The 23,777-nt window shown below is 43.7% G+C and overlaps 1 protein-coding gene across 9 annotated transcripts; it reads right to left on the reverse strand.

The window, feature by feature from the left end:
* Positions 1-1,595: 1,595 nt before the first annotated feature.
* On the reverse strand, positions 1,596-23,361 carry nfyc (nuclear transcription factor Y, gamma). Of its 9 annotated transcripts, none has more exons than XM_070846629.1 (11): positions 23,273-23,361; positions 11,940-12,049; positions 11,713-11,784; positions 9,938-10,051; positions 8,163-8,258; positions 6,822-6,998; positions 4,870-4,938; positions 4,248-4,406; positions 3,783-3,887; positions 3,619-3,678; positions 1,596-3,018 (listed from the first exon to the last, which is right to left on the reverse strand). In XM_070846629.1, the coding sequence occupies exons 2-11, from the start codon at positions 12,036-12,038 to the stop codon at positions 2,899-2,901; spliced, it is 1,071 nt and encodes a 356-aa protein (XP_070702730.1). In that variant the 5' UTR covers positions 12,039-12,049; positions 23,273-23,361; the 3' UTR covers positions 1,596-2,898. The 9 variants fall into 9 exon arrangements, with proteins under 9 accessions (XP_070702730.1, XP_070702734.1, XP_070702731.1 ...); XM_070846633.1 differs by having other exon boundaries at positions 11,940-12,046; positions 23,273-23,339; XM_070846630.1 differs by lacking the exon at positions 23,273-23,361 and adding an exon at positions 20,110-20,208 and having other exon boundaries at positions 11,940-12,046.
* Positions 23,362-23,777: the final 416 nt, after the last annotated feature.

Here is a 23,777-nt window from a genome sequence, read left to right on the forward strand (position 1 = left end):
CCTTTGTGATTTCTATATATTTTAGGGCTTGATTTCTCTCTTAGGTAATTATTTTCATGCACTGGAAAACGGACACACTGGTTGTGAATCTATTTCACCTCCAGAGGTGTCGTTCTGCTGCTGATCCTGCTCTCTGAGCTTCTTGTGATGAGAGATAAGCGATAAGAGAATTTCACCACATGGATCATTGAACTGTCACATTCTTCTTATACAACACTGAAATGCCAGGACCTGGGAAAAGCTTGCATCATGGTGCAATTGCGATTAAAAGAAACTCTCCCAACACCTCAGCAAGAGAGGAAAGGGGATCAAACACACACCACATCTAAGTGAATGTCCACTCCTGTTATGAGTTTGTCCCTAACTTGGTGAGACCAACTGGTGTTGTGGCCCAATCACAAGGTCCAGACTGCAGCCAAGGCAGTGAGCCCCGATTCATCTGGCCAAGGTTGCCTTGATCTGACCAGACGAGCCAGCCAAGAAAAATACCACCAGACAATCCCTTTCATGCTTGACTTAAGCTCAAACATTCTCACAATCCTCGCTGCTCTTATTAGAAACAGCCGAGCATGAGTCTGCACTCATTACTGCAGTTATTGTTCAGTGATTAAGTCGATTAAGAAAGGTCCATACGGTTTGGCTAATGTTTACTTGTGGCTCTGACTACTGTGGCTTAACCAGACAATTGTGTAGTTAGTGGTCACTTTGGATGTATGTGCAGGGAAATTCTTTTTTTATACAGGAGAGCTCTACGAAGTGATACTTACAATATTTGAGCTTTGACTTTCAACTCTGACACTTTGTTGAATGTGAGACCTTTCACTTGGGGTAAAGTGGGACATCATGGGCTCCCTGCATCCTCTCTGCCTACCTAATTTTCTGTTCCTCCATAATTACTTCTCTTCCTTTTAAGATTTAGGTCGAATAAGGAATGCAGTCTGATCTCGCAGGAGCTGAGCAGTCTCCAGCCAAATAACTCGTGACTCTATTGTTAACCGCTCGCTCTTTGTAGCACATTGAGCTTTTCTAGCACTCGAGGAGGGCAGCAGAAATTAGTGGTGCTCATATTGTCTGGTTTGGAGGCATCGTGGGTAGATATTGGGTAGATTGTCTACGCTCTTTAAACAATGCTCCTGAAGAAAAATGATGAACCTGCTCATGCAATAAATCAGTTGCCCTAATACAGTTTATCACTGACATATAGAGGTAGTTAGATAAGTGCTGCCCTCCTATGGCCATTTAGGAAAACAACACAAGGCTCACTCACACCAGCACAGCTAAACCCACCAATTAAATGAGTCTTGAACATTTAAGATACATTTGTCCAATATTGCTTTGACTTAACACCTTTTAAATAAACAATACTATAAAGGCTACAAAGGCCGTGATATTCTGGCTCTGGTGGTGGAAGGTGTCTACCTGGAAATACAGTTGGGGCTTGACTGGGTTGCCTCGTGTCTTATCTTTTGGTGTGCTGTTGCATTTCTCTCCTGTTTCCCTGTCTATAGTCCACACATTAGTAAGGTGGTTAATTCACCTAAAACAAAAGAAAATGAAAAAGAAGATTAATAAGCAAAATACTACAAAGGCCCAGCTCTTAGACAAGTTATGGTTTTTATTTTTTCTCACAAACAAAGTTTGTTTACAAAAAGTGATGTCAAAAATAAAAATTGTACCTATCTATTGCATGTCATGCTGGCAGTTTGAACTACATGCAAAAACAACAATAATAAGAACATTGATAATAATCATTACTGTACAAAAAATGATGGGGAAATTAAGAGGCCAAACATCATCTCAAAAATGAAAGAAAAACACTTTGAAAAAAGGAGAGTTCTATAAAAAGGTGTTTTTTTTTTTGCTCCAGATGGAGTCATGTGTTTGTACATGAGACTTAAATCAGGGCACAAGACTCCAAAACCACCCGGGCAGAGAGGATTGTGTGAAACTGCATAGAGGCAGAGAAGAGACTCTCTGCTCTCAGGACAGAGGGGTGAGGAAAGAGTGAGAGAGGGGAAAAAATGGAAGAATAAAGATGACTGTGGTGTGGGTGCTTGGTGTACAAGCACCCACACATCATCTCAAAAATGTGCTTGGTGTACAAGCACCCACCCACCCACGCACACAAACACACACACACACACAACCTCACATACACAGTTAAGCTATACAGTTTGAAGTCCTTATGACATAAAGTCATGCTTCATTGTCAATGAGGAAAACAACACAAAAGAGTAACTACATGAAGTTATCACTGAACCTTATAACCTCTTCTCGAGATCCCTTAGATTGACGTGCTGTAAAAAGTGTTATCTGAGGTATATGGCTTCATTTTCATCCAACTACATGAAAAACAATAATGATAAGTATGATTCCAAAGCAGGAGGTGAAGAATCCCACCTTTAGCCACAGCTATGCCAGGAGCAGGTCATGTAGACAGAGACGGACACTTCAATTCATTCCCAAATGGTGAGTAGAAAGGAAGGCGCACGCACTTTTTTTATGTTTTAAAAATCTTTGCAGTTTGGACGTGAGATGAGAGGAAGAATGGAGTTGGTCTGTGGAGAGACTTGTGTCAGGGACTGAGGCAGTGGATGCATATTTTCTCTGCAGATGTGGGTGAAGTACAAAAAGTGCCTAAACATGGATGCAACTTAACATGCGATTCTGAGAGAGTCAATCAGTGTCCCTTTGGTTTCTTTTTTTTTTTCCATCCAGTGTACTAAATTTATTACAAAAAAAGTGTTACAAGATTTCACCTCCCTCGTCTATATGACCAGTGCTTAAAAATCAAGGTTATCCGGCGTCCTTTGTCGAAGTTGGTGGCATCTGTCGGCATCACATGGGCTGGTATGCATGTTGGTTGTGTGTGTGGGAGGAAAACGCTCCTGGTTGGGCTCAGTCGGTGCTGACCTGCGTGACCTGTGCATCAGCTGTCTGGTTGGTGGACTGAATGAACATCGGTTGGGTCAGCTCCTGTCCTGCTGGCATTGTCACCTGCTGAATCTGATACAACTGCTGTAAAACAGAAACACAGACAGAGAGGATGAAGGTTTGTGTGTAGTTGGATTTTAATGGGATGACATCCAAGTATCAGTCAGTAGTATTTATTTACTACGGTACTGTGCTTGTTTATTCTACTTTTTTTTTTTTTTATATGCTGCTAAGTGGATTGCTGCTGTCTACAATGACAACAGGGTATCTATCCATCTTCGGTTTGAGACTGGGTTGTTACAGATGCTATCTAGGTTGTATCTTCCATCTGATTGCATTAAAAAGTGTGTTCATGATTCTTTAAATTCTTTCTGTCTATTTCTGATTTGTGGTCTATATCTCTGTTATTGTTGCCTTTCTTGGACAGCACCCTCTTGAAAGAGAAGAGATTTTTAATCTCATGGAGGTTTTCAGGGTTTGATTAACGTCACATTAAACTGCATGTTTCTTCAAGGGGCTCGTGTCAGCTGGTTTGCAACCAGCTGTGTGCACTAATTACAATGAGAAATTCTAACAATGCTACCAAGCCAGAAATAAGGACAGTGAATCTGGTGCCACCTGGCAACAACTAAAAGATACAAAATTCAACATTTTTCTTAAAATGTCACTGTTTGTATGTGTTACCTGTCCGTCAGTAAACTGGTTGAATTGCTGCTGTCCTTGCTGTACCTCTGTCTGTGTGATCTGGGAACAAAGAGTTAAATAACATTAACAACTGAATTATGTGAAATCTTTGGATATCAAAATATTGGTTTTAAGAATTCTATTTATGCTGCTATCATGATTACCTGTTGGGTGTTGGCAAGAGTCTGGATCTGTCCTTGGACCACTTGCGCTCCGGACACAGGCTGGGCCAGACGGATGTATTGTAGCTGGCCCGTGTTTAGTTGCACCTACATGGAACAAACACAAGGGGGCGACAAAGTTTGGTTTAGAGCAAAGGTCATTCGAAAGCAAAGGTCACAGCCATTTTCTTACTGTGGACAACGGCAACAAGAATTATTCACTTTCCTCTGGTGAATTGTTAACTGTGATTGATGATTCAGTGAAAGATGAATAATTCATTAAAACACCATGTTTGTGCAGTACTGCAATGTCAAACAGTTTCTGTAACTACATCAAGAAAACACAGACTACTTTAGCCACTGCATCCGTTTTAACCTGAGCATTCCATTTCTCCACTGCTTGAGCCTCTTTGCTCAATCACCTACCCCTCCCCTAGACCTCATCCCTCTCTCTTCTGTTCGACTCACCGGGATTTGCTGGATCTCTCCTGTGTTGGTGATGATCTGCTGCATGACCTGCATGGTCTGGCCTTGGGCTTGAGCTGTCTGAGCTTGACCCTGGGCGGCAGCAGCTTGGACAATCTGTACCTGCTGGCCCTCACTCACCTGCATGGCCACAGGCGCGCTCTAATGGAGAGACAGGAAGAGAGACAGAAGGAGACAGAAACAGAAGTAACACATTAGTTGTTGAACAACCACTGGTACATGCTTGTAGTTCATGATTGACACAAGGCAAAGAACCAGGAAACCACCAACTTCTATGGAATAAGATTTTAACCAGCACAGTGAAGCTTATGTTCCTTTAATTTTAGACTCTGTTAAAAGATCAGACAGGCACAAAAGATGTGGGGACATAATATGACAACGCAGGTAACTTTCAAGCCCTCTCTTTCTCTTCCGTCCGTCACATTATCTAGGAAAGGCCACCTGATCTCATGCTGCAGTCAGCCCTGCAGACCTCAAGTCACCTGAACAGGGTAGAGTTGGGAGGCACCAGTCTCCTACAGGGCTGTGGCAGCAAGTAGCAGCCTGTGTGTGTGAGTGAGTGTGATTAATGAGCATATAAATGCATGTGTGCATGTGTGTTTACCGTGATGGGTGTGCCCTGTGATTGCACCTGCACTTGCTGTAACTGCTGCATGGTGGCACCTTGCAGCATCTGATGGCCCGATAGAGTAGAATGAGAAAATGAGAGAAAGACACACAGTGAGAAAGCAGCGATTGCAACAACTTAAAACATGAACGTAAGCGTGTGTGGAGTGTATGCGCAGAGCGCCTCCATGTAAGAGCAGCAAACAGTGACATATAGCAGCAAATGACATTTAATGACGTGTTTATTGACGATAAAGAAGCTGAGGTGAAAAGCCAGAGACAGTGCTAAAAAAAAGCCATGATGCTTTTGAAAATGCATGTACATCACAGTGACATTTACAGCTGCTGAAGACGTGTGAACAGTAACAGTGTTAACAAGTACTTATGAGAGAGATATGGTGACCTGAGAGAAAACTGACAGAAGTGGTACAACAGTGACAACTAGTGACACTGAACACGCTGAACACAGACATGCACACACACACACATACATAAATAAAAGGGTATAAGCTCAGATCACTGCCCGTCACGTTTTCCCATGCTACATTTCATCATCTTTTCTTTGTCTTTGTTCAGTTTTATTCTAAAGCATTTCCTCTAAACACTGATGATTCATCACGGCATGTGCCTCATTGGTGGGGACAAGCTAACCCCAGCTCTGTTTTACATCAACAAACACTTTGACTTCAATGCTAATGTGTCACATAATGTAACTAATGATAGAGTAATCTCGTAGACAACAAAAAAAAAAGAAAAACGTATCATATTTAACGCAAAACTGAAGGAATAACCAGGTTGAAGAGACAGGGAGACTGAGCTGCAAAAACTCACATTTTTATTCTATCTGAAAAGCACTTCAACAAACCAAATACCTTTGTTCACCTTTCACATATTCTCTTCAGGCCCACCTTTGAAAGTGCTACACTGTAAATAGCCTACAACAGAGTCTACGTAAGGTGAGTGTCAAACTGTGTCCTCCCTGCTCTCAGCGGGGACTGCAGCAGTAGCAGTGCTAGTGAATCAGGGCAGGTCTAAATGAGTATGACAGCTCAGCTAAAGGCAGTCTGCTGAAGCAGCATGAAGCACCACAGCAGCACGGCTACATGACACGCAGAGACCAAGCTGGAGAGAGAACGCTTAGCAGCACAAGTAGCAGCAATGAGATAATTAGAAAGAGAGACTAGTGAAAGGTGTCGCTAGATATGAATTTTGTTTGTTGTATTATTAACTGGCGAAAACACTGTGATCCAGAGAGGGAGCACACTCTCCATAATACTCTGTGTGAGTCTATGTGAGAAACAGTGTGATTTCATGTGTGTGTGTGTGTGTGTGTGTGTGTGTTGGGGGGGGGGATTCAATACAAACTGATGGCACGAATTTCAACCCATCATTTTCAGAAAGTTTTTTTAGTGCGTCGGGAGATATTTCATCAAAGAAGGGATTATCCTGTTTAGCAAAGCGTTCGGATCAAATGTTTCCTCTGCAGGGTGTCAGAGGGAGGGTGTGTGCGAGTAGTTTGCTGGGTGTGTTCTGAGGCTCAGTTGTTCCTGCTGGTGGGAGAGTGGTCAGCTACTGAATGTGAGCTAAGACTAATATCAATAAAGCCAGGGATGATGACCCAAGTATTAAACCTCTTGCAGCATGATTCCTAGGACTGGGTGGAGTTTTGAATGTGCGACTTAAACTACTTGGGAGAGGAAATCGTTCTGACCCACACAAACAACAAAATATATTTTTTGTGAGGTTCAGTGCAGTCCTCATTAACTGATAATTTGTGTTTCTGTGGGAGCAGTTAAAACCTCTCAGCTGTAGTCGGTAACTCATTTACATCTCCACATTGCCCTTATTATTGCCTAAAATTCTCCTATCCAGCTGTGGTTTAATTTTGTTGTTGCATGTATCATTTGCACTCTGAAGTGACAAACCCTTCAAACAGGGTGCTAGTAGTACCTGTCCTTGCTGTGACTGTGCGATAATGATCTGCCCAGGCTGGATGGTCGTGGCTGTCTGTGCGCCGGGCTGCTGGCCCTGCTGTGTTCCCTGCACCTGCACGGCTCCGGGCTGCTGGGCCAAAGTGAAGTAGTACTGCACCGGCTCTGCTGGAGCTACGGACTGACGCATCTCCTCCTGAAAATGACACATGACACACACATAACACACACACGCACACGAAGAAGGCCTATCAGTCCATTACATCTCCATGAATTATTTTTGCAGGTGTAACTGTAGAGGGGGTCAGGTCTGATAAATAACTGATGGATGTGGCTGGGGTAGAGTAATGCAATCTTGACATAAGATCCATTACAAGCACCATACTGGTCAATACCATAGACTGGAGGCCTGGAGGCGTGCTAGGATGAACATGATGATATGTTTGAACTCTGATCAAAATGAAAAATGTACACAAAAAAAAATCAAGCATAATTCTACTATTATATAGGTAGACTAAACTAATACCATGACAGTTATTGATTCATGTATGTAAATGCTCTCCGTCCGTCCTCTTCCTGGGTCACCCACAAAAGTGCAGCGTCAGAGTTTGCTGGGATTCGGTTTGCTCAGCAGGTTAGATGCTTGCTGGCATGGGGGCTTGAACCCTGGTCTAACAATTATCACAAATCAAATTATCAGTGAACACTGACCTGTGTCAGTCTGCCTCATAACTGACTAATGAGCAGGGCTTCATCCTGATGAGGTGTCTCCATCACCAGAAGCGTAAACACCCCTCTCCCAGCTCCATGACAACACAGCTGAGAGTGTAGGATGTTTACATGCCTGGAGACAGTCTACTTGACAACGAATTTAAATATCTCACTCCTCCATCTTGTATCCTACATTTGTATACAGTACATCAATCTACTGGGCCAAAACGAAAAAATAATCTACTTGTTTTTTTGGGGGAAAAAGCACTTGATTTTACCCTTATTGAACTGGTCCCTGGTAGTGGACATATTTAAATGCTTGATGAAGTTGTGTTTTTCTGTTACTAATGGTACTAATGGTAAAGTAGTGTCTTTTTACCGAGGCTGCTGTTGGCTGTTAGAGGCAATAAGATGCTGCAAACATCCGACTGAAAGCCCTCGCTGTCCAAACTCCAGCTTCCAGTCAAGGATGTTTACAGCACCTCCAGGTTGCCAACAATGGAAAAGCACCTGAGATGAACACCCAAATAGTCAGCTCTTTTTCCTGCATCAACTTTAACGTGTAGGCAAATTATTTTCCAAAAAAGCCAGAACACCTCTGGAGACATCTGCTGTTACTGTGCAGGTAATGAGACATGTACTTTCCTACCTGTCGTTTAGGAGGCTTCAGGTCATCCCGAGGCACGATATCAATCAGGAAGTCAAACTGGTCAAACTTTGTTATTGCCATGGCAATGTCATTCCTCTGTAAACATAACAGAAACGGAGGGTCAAGTGATGAGGTCAGGCTTTAATTATGCAAATATAATATGCGCAGCAACCTATATATAAACATGCCTCAAGGCCGAAGGTCAGCTCTCCCAGAATAGCCACACAAGAGGCTACAGTGGAATTTGAATAAAGTTCCCAGCAGTACAGTAACAGGTATTTGCTCTGAAAGCCGAGCTTAACAGAAGAGAGGATGAGTTTAGGTCACTTGATGAGGCGGCAGAAAATCTGCAATTATTTTGATAAACGATTATTATCATTTGAGTCAGGAAATTTTCAACAGATTAAACAATGATGGAAATAATTAGTAGCAGCTCTGAATATCCTTCATGAAAGTTCAATAACTTTTGTCACTTAAGGCAAATTAAGATTTGTATTAACAAAAGTGAGCAGGAATGACACCTGCCTTCACGAGCAGAAGCTCTGCTGCTATAGCCCTTCCTATATCCACAGCAGTGCTCTGTCTCTGTGGAATTTTCCACAGGATATTGGCTGTCAGGACCCCCCATTGTGGCCCTCCCAGCACTGGGGGCTATTTATAGTAGCTTGATTAATATCTGGTAACACCAGGTCACATCTACACTTGTTCTATTGATGAGCGTTGCTATGGTGACCCCAACTGGCGTGCCCTCTTCACAATAGCGCTCAGGCTCTGCATGTGTTTGTATGTGCGAACATGTGGAAATGGAAGGTACCGTTTTCTCTCACTTGGGTATAAGAAAATCAAGCAAGGTTCAACTGTCTCGTATAAATTGTAATTAACATGTAAACCTTCACAGTAAATGAAGTTTCTATTTAAAGCATTCACTGTAGAGGTCTAACAATGGGACTTGTGTGCTAAAAAAAATGGACTCTGGGTCAAAGGTAAGCCAAGACCACAGCAAAGTGTACACACGTCCAAAGTAGGTCTTCAGTTTAAGAGTCCTTCACGACTAACTGCAATGAGAGCAATTACACTTTTTTTCCTCCAGTCTTCTACCTGTGTTGGCGCACGCGCACGCACACACACCCACCACCCACCCACCCACACACACACATCCATGGGTCACTAATCTCTCAGAGGTATGTGAATGGATAAAGTGGACTTAAGAGCTTTCATGTTCTGCTCCAGTTTTCCCCTCTTGACTTCCAGGTGAGACAAGCTGAAGTCTGATTTTCCCAACTGTTCCTTTTTCCTTCACATCTTTCCAGAGTCCATCTCATTCAACTTTGGGACAGCAGAGCAGGCAAAATGGCACCGGAGGGAAAAGTGGGTCAACTGCACCCGCCTGGCTTTGCTTTCAAAGTCAATGGAGGGAGAAAGAAGCAAAGAGAGGGATAGTCCTCAAGGGGACGCTGGTATGGGGCCTCTGTTTGTGTACAAACACAGACATAGGCACTCAGTGGTGACTAAATGATGCAAGGGTACGGGAGAGGACTTAATAATGAAAAAAATTCGAAGAAATATACAGAGGGAAGGAAGAGGACGTGTAATTATTACAATAGACGGATGTGACCACTCCAACAAATAGGGCAAAGAGAGTGAGACAGTATAGAAACAGGCCAAATGCTTTCCTCATCTGTGGAAGTGTGATCTGATCAAGGTAAAACATGTCATACAAAGAGGATGTGAGAGAGTGAAAAAAAGGATGACGAGAACAGATGAGTGTGACTGACCTGTAGCGTGCGTCTCTTGTTGTCCTCAGTGTGGATCCATGCTCTGAGGGTGAGCTCTGTGATGAAGATCTGAGCTGCCTTGGCAAACAGGACGGGAGCCTCTGCACTGATCATCTGTACGGAGGAGATGGAGTTACGCCTGGTTAAATACACCCACAGACTATCAAACATCAATCACATATCAGCTACAACGTGAATCACTCAGGACCTGAGTAACAAATGGCTGTATCACATTCACAGGTCCTGCAGAATCAGTAATAAATGCATTCATTTATTAAAAAAGGCCACAAAATAATTTGCTGTATGCTAATGCATCAGCCCAAAACAATACACATTATTATTCACAAAAACACTTCTCACATTTCTGCTCTTTTCATTACAGTTAAGAGTTACCTCTAGACCTTTGTTTTCCCCCCCCAACAACGCCTCTTCAGCTGTAAAATTATTGGTCAGCACGCCTCTACTGGCAAATTGCTTAGCTTCAGACTCCACTTCTTCATACTGAGTGGCGTTGAACTCTCAGACTACGCTGCATAATAATTACTAAAGTACATGGGCATCAATGTAAAGCTTAAAAGTACGAGCTGAACTGTAATAACACCACACAAATCACATGAACACATGCAGTGAAAGCTGCTGTGTCAGTGCTGACAGAAGGGTCTTGTCTTCAGATATATTAGTGATCTCCTGATCTCTTTACCACTTTAAGCTGATGCTTAACTAAGGGGATAGTGCTCTTGACATCACACACGCACACGCACACACACACACTTCTCTTTGGAGACTATGAGCAGCCCTGGCTGATAATCTGCTGTAATGGGGGGAAATAATCACACCTCCTTGTGCCTTACCTGTCGGGTTCTATGCAAATGACAAACGCTGGGAGACACGACTGTTCCTCTGATTAAAGTTTATGGACACGTGCCCCTAAAACTACAGTATATCTGACAGATTGGCATTGGTGTCAAGGTGTAGTTTAGGTTAGAGCTATTAATTATAATCAACCCAATGACATTTGATTGTTAGTTTATTTTACACAGCGGTTAGGGTTAGGCTGTTTGGCATAAATCATAACTTGTAGCAATGTGAGATATGTTTTAAAAGTAAAAACCTGCTAAAAGCTATGTAGTGTGGAGCCATCTTAAAACCGACAGCAGCTACCCACAACTACTTCTTATGGATACGTTGACAGTTTTGCAATTACACATAATGATGCCCAATTATTCCTGTGTGCACACTGTTAATATGTTGTGATGTAAACCGACTTGATATAAGTAATGGACTTCTTATCAACAGACACTGCTGAATGTACAAGAGCAGATAATATTTTTCCATTATTAAGTATGTCCAACAGGCTATTCGCAGGCACAGAGTGGCCTGAGCACAGCGGGCCACAAACCAAAGACTTAATAGACTACAAGTGGCAAATCAACAAACATTTTATGTCAAGATTAAAGCCTTTAAAATAATGAAACATTAAGGCATTACTATAACTGTCTTGTTATTTAAAATTAGCAGTAAGCCAAATGGGAATGGAAGGTAGCTTTACCAATTTATCCTAAAACACAGAAATAACATGATCTAAGAAACTACTAAGAATTCAGTGTCAAATGGTCTTGTAGTTCTGGTCAGATTTGTAGTGGATTTGATTTACTGGCTTTATAAAAGTAATCATACAAGAGTTATGAGGTTCATTTTACCTCACAATCCCTCCCTACTCCCACCAAAATATTTTTTTTCTTCAAAATGGTCAGTTAGTCAGGCTGTCCTCTTACCTTAACATCCTCATCCAGCTTCATGATTTTCTTGATTCGAGCCAGAGGCAACTCCTGCACACGGAAATCCTTCTGAAATGAATGGATTGGTGGTCAGTTGGAGCACTGTACAAGAAAGTTGTGCTTTAGCATCCGCATGTGTGTATGTTTTACACACATGATTTCATCAAATCTTAGCGTTACTTTGGTATGTGTGCATCTGTCTGTACTAAGTGGATATAGCGTACCACAGTCAGGTTCCTGATCTCCTCCATGACACGGGGCCAGAAGGACTGCAGGGTTTGCTGGGCATCGCTGCCCCCGGCTCCAAACGCATCTGCGGACATCCTCTAGTCTGCTGCATCAACGAAAGACAGGGGAGGAGAGAGGTGGAGGCAAGAGGTTAATAAACACAGTCACAAACATGATGTGATGACTCAGACATGAAAGACAGGCCATTCGCTAATGACACAAGACACCAAAACACAGAATACATTGCCAATCCAAGCCAGGCCTGTGCTGCCCAGAGCACTTCACGTGTGTCAGAACCACACATCCTATCATGGCCTATAATTATCAAACAGTGAAATCTAAAATTGGGCACCAGCGTGGTTCTATTCTCGTTCTTGTGGGATGTTGACATGCCCAAGAACCCACTGCCAGACTGGCTGCACACTCCCTGAGTATGCATGGCTCTATCACCTCCGACACGTAGCAGCAGCTCCTCTGCAAACACAAGCATGTCAAGTGCAGTCTCTGCTGGTAACCCCACGCACTGAGGACAATGCTGAAGCCACAGAGCTGGGAGACGCGTGTGTGTTTGTGTCATGGAGGAACAACAGGTTTTGATGGATGCACTCTGTGAACGCATAAAACACGTGCTTGAAAACTAGTTGTAAAAAGTGAAATAAACCATTTATTAAGGACATATGTATATAGACACAAAAGCAAGTGCATCTACAAGGGGTCTGGTGGTTTGAAAGAAGATCCAGCAGGTTACTATGGCATGCCAGGAATCTGCTTGGGGAATATTGGCCAGCCTGTCTGAGCATGCAGAGCTTGGAGTGTCTGGATTGCACTCTTTCACTCACTCCCTCTTCTCGCTACCTCACTGAAAAGATTTGGCAAAAGGAAGAAGAAAAAGAAACACGGTGGGATAGAACAAGAGATGAGTGTGTGGAGCTACTCAAGAGAGACGGGGTGTGTTTGTGTGTGTGTATGTGTGTGTGTGTGTGTTGCTCAGGGAGGGGTAGTGCCTTGTCCAGTTCAGCATTAATCCAGCGCTAAGACAAAGTGCCAAAGGCTTTAACAGGGGGAGGTAAGAGACAGACAGGGCCACAGTCAGACTGCTGTACAAACTAGCTATGTGGGTCAAACAAGACAGAAAGAGGGAGATGCAGAGAGAAAGAGAGCGACATGACAGAACAAAGAAAAGGAGGTGTTAGTGGAGGGGGGCAGGGGGGGTCTCCTCTTTATTCTCTCTTTCCTCACTCTGGGCCAACAAGGATGAATGGCTCCAGCTCTGGTCCAGCTGACAGGCCAATACAAAACAAAAGACAGCCTCTCACTCTATCAGTCCAACTCCAACACTCCATCGAGCATTTCCCCTGTTATAGCCGTGTTGTAGGGGATTATTTTTGACTTTGAGTCCACATCAGCTCCTTTATCATGTCACTTACGTGCAGCAATAAATAGTTTGCACTGATGAATCGCTAATTCAGAATGCAGGCCCTTAACCTGATTTGTGACAGCAAAGATTGCTTCTCTGGCAGTAGTGGAAGTTATTGAATAATAATAGAAGAAGCACTGCTGCGTCCCGCTCTGTCACTCAGTTTTTCGTCAGAGAGTAGCCTAAATCAATGAGACAGAATGGCAGCGGGAGGTGGCTTTATATAAATCAATCAGGCCGCTTGTAGCTATGGCATGCCGGGCTAGTGATTGACCTTGACAATGTCTCCCCTTCTCTGTCTGACGCTCCAGTGTCCAGTTGCATTTCAAGGTTGATTGAAATCCTGCAGTCACTAGAACAATCCCAGCATTCCACGGGACAGGAATGACTAATGGGAATTGTAGTTTTTCTCCTCTGCCCCATGGGTGAACTGACCTCTGGCAGTTTTTCCATGGCCTCTGTGTACTTTGCAGCAACATGACCAAGCAAATCGGTTGAGCAAAATAAGAGCAATGGGTGAAATTTCTTTTTCCATAAATGGCGCCTTAACATCCCTATCAGCATTAGATCTTGTGATAACTTTAAACAAGACAACCTTGTGTATCTGAGTGTGTGCCGTCCACCAGCTTGTGTGGTTCTCTCCAACTGGAAGCCTGATAAGAAACAATAATTAGGCAATTCACTTAACAGCATTACAGACAACTATCAGGCTAATTACCATGGCAACATCGCTGTGGCCCAGAGGAAACAGGGGAGGAAAGAGGAGTTAAAATAGCAAATGGTTCAATTGATAAAAAAGATAAGTAAATCACACAGGCCACCCCAGCTAATTCTTCTCTATCACACACACACTAATCACTGCTCTGTAACTCCTGCTTTTTCTGTTAAAACCACTCGGACAGAGAAAGAGAGCTGTTATTAAATCACACATATACCCCAACCCCCTCTCTCTGACCCCATGACCTTCAATCTAAATACACAGCCACACACTAACCACAGCAGCAGGCGGTGTGTGTGGGGAGGGGATGGGGGTGGCGGCAGCGGGGAAGTCTATGCGAGAAGAAATGAGAAAGCAAGTGTGCCGAGAGGCAGGCTGAAGCGTGAGAGGGGGGAAAAGAAACAGACCACATGTGAGAGGGCTAAGTATCAACATGCCCTTGAGCATTGCTCCTCCAGCTAGCTAGCGTGTTCTACCTACAGAATACCAATATTAACATATTTCCCAAGGCTTTGCATCAACGGAAAGTTTGCGTGGGAGCCTGCCGCTGTCTGACACACCAGAGCAGAGCATAATGTCTTCTGCTGACTTCTGCAACACCTTCTATGGTCTGGGTCTAGTCTAGTCAAACAAACACTCCTAAGTGGGGCTACCCATTGCACAAAGAAAATCAATTTTAAAACTCCCTGAGAGCTAATAAATGTCAGGCTTATAAAACTTGCAAAAGGTCTAGAGGTTGTTGCAGACAACTAGAGAAGGCCAATGTCAAGATTGCTTACTTTATCTAAAGTGATAAGCCCTATTTGCGTTGGTATTTGATGTCCCAAATCTATAGTATGCTTTGAAGTACTACTTGAAATGTGAACTACAGAACTTGTTAAAGCTTGTCCAAGTTCACCCCTAAATATTTATGGTTAGGACTGTAAGTCGCTCTAAATAGAGAGTCTGCAAACGTTGTGAGTGTATTGTGCTTTTATGTGAGCTTGTAATTCTAGTTAATATTGTGCATCATTCTGTTGTAATGAGCCCGACAAGCTCATCTCTGCTCTACAGTATTCTATATTAGGGTACATTGTGTGTTTTCTGCCGTGCGTCTCTGCGGTTCTGTTGTCCTTCATCGGGTCATTGAGACAGAGAGATGCCGGTGTTGGGTTTCCTACCAGCTCTGCTGTGTGTGTTGGTGTGTGTGCATGTTTGAGGACAAATGTGTGATGTCTGTGCTTTGTCGACATTGTCCAACACAACAACTTGCTCTTCCTCCTTCAGCGGCCTAACATCTCTCTTCCTGTCTCCTCTCCAGCATTTCCCATCTCTCTCTGTCACCCGTGGGTGTGCGTTTCTCTCTTTCTCTGTCTTACTTACTTTCACCTGATACCCCCTCTTCCAACTTCTCTGAGAAAGTCAATGCTGCTCCGTTTGCAGCAGCTGAATCAGCGCTAATGTTGCTCTGCCAGCCGGGTCCTGCGCCTCTCGTCTCTCCTTCTCAACCCTCCCTCCCTGCCTCGCTCACTGGCACGTCACATCAAGTGGCCACTCACAGCAGCATCAGCATCTCACTCCAATTCTGACATCACAGTACTTTACATGAGCATTCAATTCCTGTCCAAATAAACCTGATAGCAGTGCAAGCAGAAAGACAGAAGACCGGAAGAACAACAAGATAGTATCACTTAGCCATATGCCTAAAAAATTAAGGAAAGGGCAAAGAGGCAGGCCAAAGGTTTTCAGCACCAAACTCTGCATTAGTGAGAGTTTAACACTGAGAAAGAGAGAGTTAAGTTGAGCAAATTAATTAATTGGTCTTGGGCTAAAGTGCAAGCTGCAATTAATTGCTCCCTTAATGACCTGATGGTTGGTGTAAATTGGGCTTAATTTTGCTGAATGTAGTTGATAAGTAATGAGGCTAGGCAGTTTAGGACAACCTGAAGGCCTATTTGAGGCAGAAGAGTGAACTTTTCCCTGAGGTGTTCCACTATCACACTGTCGTTGTGCTGAGGAGGAACTAATCTCATCCCAGATCTTTCCCTTAAGCAGAGCTGACACGTCACATTGAAGCAGATGTGCACTGAGAGGACATGACCCACACAGAAATGAAGGAGCATGTACTGTAACAAAATAAAAGCGTAAACGTGTAAAAAAGTGTTATAATAGTGTGAATTTTTCAAAACTTTCAGCTCAGTTACTGTAAATAGTTGAATTATATCTTTTAGAACACCCTTCAGGTAATCCCAGATAGTTTTTATCCATCCAGTTTTTTACAATACCTTTTCAGTTCAATATGTCTGTTTGCAGTAGAATAGCTAAGGGCAAATGAACATATATTGTGTTGACAGATGATAAAAGGAGGGGCAAACAAACAGGAGGGAATAAAAGATAAACAGATGATTTATTTCCTCCATTTTGTGACCTTAAAGTAACCTTCCACATTGTTACTCCTCATGGTTACTAACATTAACACATAAGGCTGTACCAAGAGCAATCATGCACCTACCTGGACTGCTTACATCATGTTTAACTATAAATGATCAACCCAAAGACATATTTGCCTTGTATGATATAGTGCCAAGTATGGGATGAGTGTTGCCACACTGACAAGTCTTTAGCAAGAGGTCAATTTTCCACATGCTGCCATGTGAAACTGTCACTGATGCAGAATGGGCATTTCAGCAGGAAGGTCACTTAAGGGTTAATTCTGCTAAGTTTTAACTGGCCTTACTAGGCACAAAAACAAATGCAACTTACATTACATAAACATTACCATCAACCAGGGTTCATCATTGGACCACTGACGATCTTTACTCAATGTTTAACATTCATGTCAGTTAAATTCTGATTTACTATCCCCTAATGGATGCAATAAATACAGCCTAGGTAACAAATGTCGTTCTGACAAACATTCATTTTAGATTATGGTCATAAATTAAAGGTGTATTTACAAATCTTCAAATATTACAAGCGTTCACTCGGATAAACCCAATGGCCAATATCACACAGAAACAAACTGGCATAGTTACAGCATGCAGGGTAAATGATCTACTCAGGCAAAACAAAAAAACAAGAAGTTCCCAGCCAAGAATTACAGATTAACTACTGGGACATGCACAACATTTTCCCAGATGTTGGCGCAAATGTTTTGTGATTAAAAAAAAGAAGAGACAGGGTCATAACGACGGACGTGCTCGTTGTGACCTGCAATGCAACATCCCTTTGGCATGGCCGGACCGACACAACCGACCAAGCGGCCCTGCAAACTTTGCCCTTGGTTCTGCTTCAAGCCAACTCCAGGAAGTGCTAGTCACTGATCTCCCAAGGTCATTTAACAGAGGAGAGAGAAACCAGAGAGGGAGGAGGGAGAGAGAGAGGGAGATGAAAAAAGGAGAAGGGGAGGGAGAGGGGGAGGATAGAAAAGGACAGGTTTTTCAACTTTCACTGCAGCACTTAAGTGACCCCAGTGGTTCGGACTGTGTACTTTCTAAGAAGCTTAATATTAACATCACATACTGTACGTATGAGCTATGTTTTGTATCGCCCTTTGAGTTTCGCTTCCTCTGTGTCCTCTCATCTCCCTCAACATGTTTCCTTCTCATTGCTGACAGAGAGACTGCAGGAGCCAATCTCACATTCCTGTGACCTTCATCCAATGCTAGGCCCAGTCTCTGGCGTCAAAGTAGGCAGGGCTAAAGCTACCTGCATATTACACGCTGGAACACAGCTGACTCCCCCTGGCAGCCCACACTGGCTTTAGTGACAGTGTACACATGTAAAAACACAGGGGAAGGGGGGGGGGGCAAGGGCAAAAGAGTGAGCGCTCTGCGGTAGTGGTCACCTTAGTGATAAGCTGAAAGGCCTAGCTATGTCCAAGTGGTTTGTGTGTGTCTTTTACTTTTTCCTCCCCTGGTGTGCCTATGGTACAGTACAGGGCACAAATGATATTCAAATCTCATGCAGACAGCAGCCAACCCTGGGATTTGGCAGCAAGGGCTTCAACTTAAGAGTTATTTTTAGTCTCCCTCTCTCAATCTCTCGCGCACTCTCTCTCTCTCTCCCTATCCCCAACGGGACTTTGTTTTGTCAAAGGCACCAATGGAAACTTTCAATTAGGCAGCAAGGGAGGGGAGAGAAAGGGAGTCAGAGGCAAGTCAGAGAAGAAGCGCCCTCCAAAGATTCCATCACAAGAGATCAGATCAAACTATTAGCCTCCTCTGCCCCTGAAGCTGACAGGCTGACAGTCTGTCCCATCTGGGCGTCTGGCACAGTCGGAGCAGGAACCTGGGGGGTCCTGAGGTCAGTGAAACCAGCTGCACCTCCACCCCTGGGGACCCCTGACACCAACATTGACAACAACACTGAGAGATATCCTCTCCGAGTCCGCCATGTACAACAAATCTCCTTTCAACATGGATGCCATCTTTGCCTCTCAGCTCTGCGTCACTGTCTGGCGCAAGTGTGTAAACAAGGACGTCCGGGTGAAAGCTGGGTCCGGACCAGCACCATCAGCCACTGCTGCGGTCACAGGCCCCGAGGACATCAACAACACCAAGACAGTGAACTGCATCTGAGCACAGATTCTGGCAGCCATGCACTTACTTATGCAGTCGATCGCAGGGCAGTGAGTAAGTGCTGAAGTGCAAGTCTGTGCGCATGGTGTTCCAAAGTCAAAACAACACAAGTGACAGCCAAAGACGCGCAGATTTGACTCTACATGAACATGAAGAACAATTGTGTGTTTTTTTTATTTTTTTAAACCAAAGTCACTTCTGTAAAAAGCATCAACGTTGTACTGAATTCACAAGTGAAGGACATGGATGTGAGACACACACACCAATGCAAAACTCCAATCTTCCAAGGAGAGTACTATAGGACAGGAAAGGGAGGGGGTATTGAGGACGGCTCTAAAGGACAGACGCTGTCTCATCACTGCAGAGCATGATGGAGAGAGAGACATCAGAAAGTGAACAGATGTGAGCAATTTATTCCCAAACTCAAAGCCTAACCAACTTGACAGGTTTTCTCTCTATGAGTGTGTTTTCAGCGGTCAGACTTACCCCTGTGCCCTTCATGGTCCCTTCACGGTCTGCCCTGTTGGAGCAGAGCAGAATAGAGGGAAACAGATAGCCCTGTTCAAGTCTCCTTGAGAGCGGCAGCGGCAGCAGAAAGAAGAGGCACAGAGGCTGACAGAAAAACTCTCTCAAGCTCCTTCACTTCCACCAGTCCGTTGATCGTATCAACAGACAAAAGGCACTCTAGCTCCACTGGACGGCTTTTAAAAGGCTTTCAGCCTGGACACACAGAGAAGAGCAAGCCCCCCCTTCTCCTACCCCTCCCCCTTCTCTCTTCCACTCTCCATTTACACATTGCCCCGTCTCCTTCAGTAGCCCCCCCAACGTCCTCCTCCTGCCTGAATATACAGCCCCGTCTCTACTGTTTATCTTCTGACCAAGTCCCCTCAACTCACTGACCTTCTCTCTGCCTCTGTCTTTTTTACTTTCACCCCTCTCTCCCTCTCTAGCCAGTGAACCGTGCGTTTGTCTTTGAGCTGACCCCTGGCCCGGCGCAGAGAAGAGGGCGAGAGGGAATAGAAAGCCAGCACAGCAGCAGGCAGCAGCGCAACAGCAGGCAAACAGTACAACGGCACTCCCGACTCACAGACAAAAATTTCTAGCCTCCTTCCCCTTTAACATTCAAGAGTAATCAATCTAGCATGCTACATGATACTCAAACCCCGCCTCATACCCGGCTCCCACCTCACTCTGGACACTTGCAGCCAATGAGAAGACAAGGTCCTCCAATGCCATAGGACGCTGCACACAGCAATCAGCTCTGACACATCCCCTGCTCCTCCCCTTTCCTCCGCCCAACCCCCTTTTACCGACAGCTAACTTCCTGCTCTAAGTTACCTTGAGCTGCAGGATAGGGGTCAGGGAAAAGAAAAGAGGAAGAGAGAGTAGAGAGGAGAATTGGTGAAAAAGAGCAAATAAAGTTTGGGAAAGCTCTTCAGGGAGTGTGTGAGGGTATGTTGGTTGTGGCTTGCCTCGGCATTGTTTGTCCCCGGACGGTCCCTGCCTCTCCTGCTGTTGGACGGATGAGAAAGGTTCCACGGGCTGCTCTCTGACAACTGCTCTCTGCTTATTTACAATGTCAAACTAAATGTCTCCCTCCGCCCCGCCTCCTCTCTGCCGCTACAGGCTGACAGTGCTGTGATGCAGGCAGCCAAGCTGGCCCTCACTGGCTCAAACAAGTGCCAGAATGGCTGCCGCATGTTGCATCCACATGATTTAAAGTACAAAAGCATACTAGGCAGACTCACTGTCTCATACGTGTGCACAGGTATACATGCACAACCACACACACAAACACGTTTTGTCCTTGCTTTCTCATTCATCCTTGCTCACAGTCACAGGTACACTCAATCTAGCCTCTAACCAGCCTACTTGTTATAATGAGATTCATTGTACTGTTAATATTATGCTAGCAGAGGACAAAAAATTTTTACATGCTCGGTCACTAATTATTCGCTTAGAATATGAATTAGTTGAATTAGACTTTATTCAACACATTCTCATGACTCACGGGGAACTTTAGTTATGCAACTTACTGCAACCACAACATTAATACAATGTAACCCTAATTATGATGTCAATCAAATTTACACAAAAAACTAATTACTGCAAAACAGATCACTGCAGAGCCTTTGTACAAAATGAAGAAAAATCAGCTGACTGGGGAGCAGCCAGGCAAGAGGGGGGAAAAAAAGAGAGCACTTGATTCTCGCTCTATTTGTGGATAAACAAGTCTTAAGAGATATGGGTGAAAGTCTGTAAACAAAGACATTGTTGTCTTGACCCCAAAAAATTGTGCTCACAGCAACTTCCATAATTAAAACGTCATCAAAAAAAAACACGTCAGCAATGTCATACAATGCCCTTCTTGTTCATTCACCGCTGGTTTAATGTGCATACTCTCTACACAGTAACATTTACTTTACAACACCAAAGCAGCAGGACACTGCTGCTCATGTGCACATCTCATGGTGCTTGATGCACCACCAACTGCATCAGTAATCCCACATCTAATATGCAAACTCATAAAACGCCTGTAAAGTGTCTACAAGTGACAGGAACTGAAGGTGTGATTGTAAGAAAATTTTGGCCAGGATAGCCTATAACTGATAACTGACTAGTGCAAAGGATAGTGGTATGTCCTGAAGGTTTATGCTGCATATTACTGCAAATCCTGACTGTAGTGAGGAACATAACAAGCTTAAGAGAGAGAGAAAGAGAGCAAACCTGCCCCATCAATGAAAAACCTAGAGGGGGAGGGGAACCGGAAGGATGGAGAAGGACAGAGAGGAGAGTTGTTACAGGATGGGAGGGGTGGAACAAGTGGAGAGAGGGCGAGAGAACAAGATAGAGACTCAAGAGAAACAAAGCTAAATGTTCCCTTTTCTATTTTTGAGTGGAGCATGGGGACTAGAGCAGGTACTACAGCCATCCAGTTAATGATTAGAGCGGAGCTGCACAAAGATTAATCTCTCCAGCATGTATTCTGGCTACCCAAACCGTCGCAGTAATGACACCTGGCAAGGTCACCATACAAATGAGACCTTCCCATGACCTGTGCTGCCCGTAGCAGGGACATGTTTGCTCTTACTGATGCTGTTTAGAGATAAACATGCACCAGTCAGACTATAAGTTTCATAAATACACAGAACCCTCAGGGTAGTCAAGCCAGGCCATGCTTTCACCCACAAACATGCAAAAACACATGCACACCTGCATAACTAAATGGTTAGCTGAATAACTTGCACACAGCTTACTCAGATTAAGTATGACCGACCCTCATCCAGTCATTTTAATTGTAATGTAACTGCTAGATTACACATGCACAGAGTGAGAGCTGCACATTAATACACTCTTTCCATATTAATAAATACTAAAAACTGTATGCAATATTTGTTTCCTCTGCGAGCCATGAATGGTGCATTCCACAGCAGCTTTGATATTATCTTCACTGTAGATACAGTAGAGATGGTAATCCATTCTATGTATCTTTAATATGAAAGGAGCACATTTATAGCAGGCTTAAAGCATTTCTTTTCCAAGTGTTTGTGACAATACTTAGGCTAATCCAACACACTCACGTTATGCTATTTTGATATTAAGGGTGAATTTAAAGCTAGTCTTTCATTATTTAAACGTTATAGGGTATGTACACCTAGAACAGGAGTGTTGCTTACACTGACCTGAGTGAGAAAACAAAGACACACTTAATATTTAAATATTGATAGTACAATGCTTTACAACTGGGAGTTGGGCAACTTTGCTCTTTAACGCGTTAGCCTTTAATGCGATGTTGCACAACTAGGTCGCTACAGTATACACATTATAAGCCGGTTAGGGTGAACAAAGCGGCTAGCAGGAGACTGAGACCACTGCCACATCCCAGGGTAGCACACGGGGAAGCGTTTCATTATCAGCAAGAATAAAATTAACTATTATATAAAAGTGCACTGTAGTGCTAAACTGTAACATATCGACTGCTGAACGCGTAGGACATCAGTTTTAAAACACACATATTTAGCACAAGTGGCTAACTCTATGGTGGTCACTGTCGACCGTGACTTCATGCTAACGTAAGTGAAGTTAATGTTAGCTTATTGGAGATGCACAGTGCTGACTGTGATACAGGACAGGTGACGATCCGCAGTGTGTGTAATTTTAATCACCACTGGACAACGAGTCCTGCCATCAGATGAAAGTTTGCAAAGCTTTCCAAAGCTAGGAAGAAGCAGCCTAACCAATAAAGACAACGTTTGGATCTGTCCTTCAGACCAATCAAACCTCGGACTAGATTCCACCAATCAAGGTTTTTAGGGCTAAGTTCGTTCTGCAACTGACGCCATTCGGGGTCCGCTAGGAATGGCCAGTCCCTCTGACATTCACTCAGAGAAGAGCCAACATGGTGGACACAAAGCATCAGTTTCTTGACCGCCCGTGATCCCTTCAGCGGGCCACCAATAAGCGCCTCAGAGAGCGGGGAGGGAAATGGCGCCTATGTTCATCTTCCAAAACAATCGTCTATTGGTCAAGAACAGCAAATGAAAAGAAGCGGAGTAATTGCCCTTACTTCCTCCATACACAGGCTCATTTCTTGTAACTGCTCGACACACAAACGAATTTTAAATTCTTACTCACTTTGTTTACGGGTTCGAAGTGAAGTCCGGCTCAGTGTATTATTTATTTTATTTAGCTAGCAAGGGGAAACAAGATGGCTGCTAGTCGAACCGGAAAGAGTTGAATGCATGAACGCGATGACGTCAAAGTTACGTTCTCACGCAACGACGTCAATCACTCATTAAATTTGTTAAATTGAAAAGGGATTTTGGTCGATATGATAAATGTATAAGGTCCCCAGTGTTATTAGTGAACTAGTAAAGACCACAACAGCTATTTTAATTAGGCAGTTATCATTTAAGTGATATGAACACTTGTGTGTACAAAATATATGAATACAGCTGCTGCTAATAACAGAACTAATGTGACAGATTTAGTACCACACTATTTACAAATGTGTGCAGTAAATAGTTCAGTCAAAATAAGTTGAACTTAATTAAATGTGCTGTGCAGTTTAAAACTAAAATATTAGTTAGTCTTCGTGCCGTTGATGACAGTAAATATGGAGAATTGAAAGACAATGCAA

The sequence above is a fragment of the Pempheris klunzingeri genome, chromosome 16 (assembly GCF_042242105.1).
Source record: "Pempheris klunzingeri isolate RE-2024b chromosome 16, fPemKlu1.hap1, whole genome shotgun sequence".
In the NCBI taxonomy this organism is placed as follows: Eukaryota; Metazoa; Chordata; class Actinopteri; order Acropomatiformes; family Pempheridae; genus Pempheris; species Pempheris klunzingeri.